This window comes from Sitodiplosis mosellana, unplaced genomic scaffold, assembly GCF_009176505.1.
Source record: "Sitodiplosis mosellana isolate CC-2019 unplaced genomic scaffold, AAFC_SMos_1.0 Smas_scaffold_318, whole genome shotgun sequence".
Lineage (NCBI taxonomy): Eukaryota > Metazoa > Arthropoda > Insecta > Diptera > Cecidomyiidae > Sitodiplosis > Sitodiplosis mosellana.
In genome coordinates, this window is record NW_022595560.1 from 1 (window position 1) to 3,888 (window position 3,888).

General features: G+C 38.1%; 1 protein-coding gene across 1 annotated transcript; it reads right to left on the reverse strand.

Annotated features, from left to right (window-relative positions):
• Positions 1-854: 854 nt before the first annotated feature.
• On the reverse strand, positions 855-3,797 carry LOC129570838 (uncharacterized protein K02A2.6-like; the record flags this gene model as incomplete). Its single annotated transcript, XM_055450560.1, has 3 exons — positions 3,179-3,797; positions 1,722-2,719; positions 855-1,214 (listed from the first exon to the last, which is right to left on the reverse strand). Coding segments are annotated over exons 1-3 (1,977 nt in total), but the record flags the coding sequence as incomplete, so codon positions are not given.
• Between the last annotated feature and the right edge of the window lie 91 nt (positions 3,798-3,888).

Below are 3,888 nucleotides of genomic sequence, written 5' to 3' on the forward strand. Positions count from 1 at the left end.
TATAAATGAATTGTATGAGTAAAAAATTGTGTATCATATATGTTGCTGTACATTCAGCACTGAACCACGACGTTAGCGACGACGGTTTGACGTGTAAAAGTCTTTGATGTTTTGTTTCTCTTGTGCGGCAACACGACGGGTTGCTGGTCGTTCGATGACGTCGGGAATAGATTCTTCCAATTCATTTTCTTCTTGTGAATGAGAACTCACAAAGGAAAGGTCACTTGAGTCACCGGCTGTGTCAGACGGCAAATCAATTTCATTTGTTGCTGCATCATGTGCCTACTCAGAACCTTGCGAATCATTTAGTTCCAGAGGCAACTCATCTCCCCCCATATCATCAGTTTCACCATCTCTGATCTGATCTACATGACGTTTAATGTCACGTTTTTCACGGAGTAACAAACAGGTGTAATTAAGTGGTCCTATTTTATTTTTAATGGTAGCTTGTGACCAACTTGCTTTGTTTGGGTTTCGATAATCTCTCACATAGACTTTTTGTCCTACCGAAAAATTTACGTTACGATTTCCTTTATAATTTTTAATTGCGGTTTGTTGCTTTTCTTTGATAACATCTGTAACTACAGGCGGTTTTAGCAAACTAAAACGCGATTTTAATTCTTTTCCGAGAAGGAGTTTCGCAGGAGTTTCGTTAGTTGTGCAATGTTTTGTAATTCGATAGTCAAACAAAAATCTATCGAGAATGGTGTCGAAGTCACCTATTTTGCTCTCCTCAATCGTTGCAATTAATGACTTTTTCAATGTTTTGACAAAATTCTCGGCTTGGCCGTTTGTCGATGGATGTCCAGGTGCGGTGTATATGTATACGATGCCATTAACGCTTTCGTTTTTACAATTCCCATGTGCGATGCGTGAAGGTCTTGCAAAATGATCTTACGCAGAGCATTTGGAATGACGGTGCGATAGTCCCAAAGAATGCAACCTGATTCAACAGATAATTCAGTTGCTTTGTTTCGAAATGATGTATATTCACTGCCTTGAAGCTGATCGACAGTTCCGTGTTGAATACAATCGTGAACCTTTGATAAAATTGGATCTCGTCGAGTGTGTGTGGCTATATCTTTGTACGTTAATGTTTTCATGATGTTTGAACCTACATAATTTATGTATGAACTCTCCTTGGTTTCTTCCGCTGTAGAAACTTGTGCAATACGTGATAAACTATCAGCCGTATTCAAAGAACCTTTAATGTACTGAATAGAATAATTGAAACCAGACAAAAGAAACGCCCATCTCTGCATACGAGCAGCGGCCATTAAAGGAATGCCTTTATTTTCGCCAAAAATTGCGATCAACGGCCTGTGATCAGTTTCAAGCGTGAAAAACATGCCCAATAAATATTGTCTTAACTTAATCACACTAAAAATGATGGCTAATGCTTCTTTTTCTATAGTACTGTAATTCTTTTCTGCATTATTTAATGCGCGTGAGACATATGCAATAGGTCTCTTGGTTCCATCGTCATATTTATGAGATAAAATACCAGCAATAGCTGTATTACAGGCATCTGTAGACAAAATAATTAATAATTTTGGATTAAAATGAACTAAAACTCGATCAGAACAGATTTCTGTTTTCATGTGTTCGAATACATTTTGACAAGCCTGATCCCATTTAAATTCAACATTTTTTTGCAACAAATGGTAAAGCGGTGTCATTTTCTGAGCGAAATTTTCGATGAAAAATGAATGATGATTTACCATGCCAATAAATGCTCTTAATTCAGAGACATCCCTTGGTCGTGGTGAATTGAGAACGGACTTGATTCGTTCTTTGTTCCGACTTAAACCATTTTTGTCAATGTCAAATCCTAAATAAGAAATTTTTTCCTTGAAAAATTCACATTTGTTGACGTTTAGTCTGAGACCGGCTGTCTGAAGTTTAATCAAAACTTGTTTTAGCGTTTTCAAATGATCTGCTAGAGTTGGCCCAGTGACGACAATGTCATCTTGATAACAGAATACATTTGAGAAGCAACTAAGGAGATTTTCCATGGTCTTTTGAAAAAGTGCGGCGGCAATTTTGACGCCAAACGGTAAACGTGTCATTTTGAAAATGCCTTTGTGTGTACTCCATGTACACAATTTTTGTGCTTCATCGTCTAAAACTAACTGATTGTATGCATTCGACATGTCAAGTTTAGTAAACAAAATACCTCCTTGCATTGAAGCAAAAATTTGATCAATCCGTGGCAATGGATATTTGAAATCGATTAAAAATCGATTAATTGTGACTTTGTAATCACCACAAATGCGAATATCGCCAGAAGGTTTCAATAATGGCACAAGAGGTGTAGCCCAATCCGAATTGTCTACTGGAATAAGTATTCCTTTTGAAACGAAGTCATCTAACTGTTTCGCTATCATATCACGCCATGCTAACGGAACAGGGCGAGGTTTGCAAAAAATCGGTGTGACATCTTTTTGAATGGGTAATTTAATGGTCGTGACGTTATACTTTCCTAAACCGCAACTAAAAACTTCGTGAAACTCACTTTTGATTGAATCAATCATTTCGTTGGGCGCAAAAATATTGTTGACGCGATTTGTTTGTACTAATTCAAAACTAAAAGCACGCAGAAAATTTCTACCTAACAAAGTCGGTCGGTCACTGTTTGTCACTACAATTATTCCTGATATCTTTTGACCTTTGTAATTAACAACTGTTTGAAACTCACCAATGATCTTCAATGGGTCACCTGTGTATCCGGAGAAAGGTGTGTTGCATGGTTTCAAAACTCTTCGATCAAAGTATTTATCAAATGTGTGAATTGATATGAGCGAACATGGTGCACCAGTGTCACATTCAACCGTAAGCCTGACTCCATCCACAAGCAAAGTTAACTCATAGCGATCGTTCCCTTCCGAGCCCTCAATTGAATAAATTGGGTAGTCGTAGTTCGTCACATCGCACGGTTCAATGCTAAACGTAGAAGTGGAATTACAAACAGAATTAGAAAAATTTTCACTAGAAATTGAACAATTTTTATCAAAAAAATTAACAAAATTGACGTTATTCTTATCCTTCTGCTTGCAAATGTTGGCTAGGTGCCCAGTTCGTCCACAGGAATGGCACTCGCTGTCCTTGTATTTGCATGATGATGATGTGTGGTTCTTCCAACCACAATGCCCACATGGTTTTTTCGATTTCCCGTTACCGTGGCTATTCTTGCGATTGTTGTTGTTGTTGCCGTTGCTGCTGCTTTGCTTGCCACGCGCTTCGATGAAATTCACGTCCACGCTGCTGTTTTGCGATTGTTGAATTTTTGTTTCTTTCATCATCGCCTTTTTCAATGCAGTTTGCAACGTCAGCGTTTCGTCTTCTTCGCAAAGTTTTTCGAATATTTTGCTTGGCAATTCAACGACAAATTTGTCCAAAACGATACGTTCCAAATCACCAGCGACGAATTTGCAATCGAGTGATAACCTCTTCACACGTGCAAACCACGATGCTACACGTTCGTCGGCTCCCATTTTCGCTGCGTAGAAATTTCTTCGCTCGTTGAAAACAATTACGGGTGGTGTGTAATGCGCTTTCATCAACGCACACAAATCGTTGTACTTCTCTTTGCTCGGTAATTTCGGACTGCATAAACAATGCAGAATTTGATATGCTTCTGCTCCGATCAATTTCAATAAAATTGAAATTTTTTGCTTTTCGTCTGTGCACTCAATTTCGACAAAATGTAATTCGAGACGTTCAAACCACAAATTCCAATTCTCATTCGGGTTAAACTCCGGCATCGATGATGCGGTGATGATTTTCGTGTCCGTCATTTTTCGTTCGTCGATGATTTTCATGTAATGCACAGATGTTCAGAAAAAAAAAATAGTTTTTCTTACGATTACTTTTTCGATGTAAAAAAAA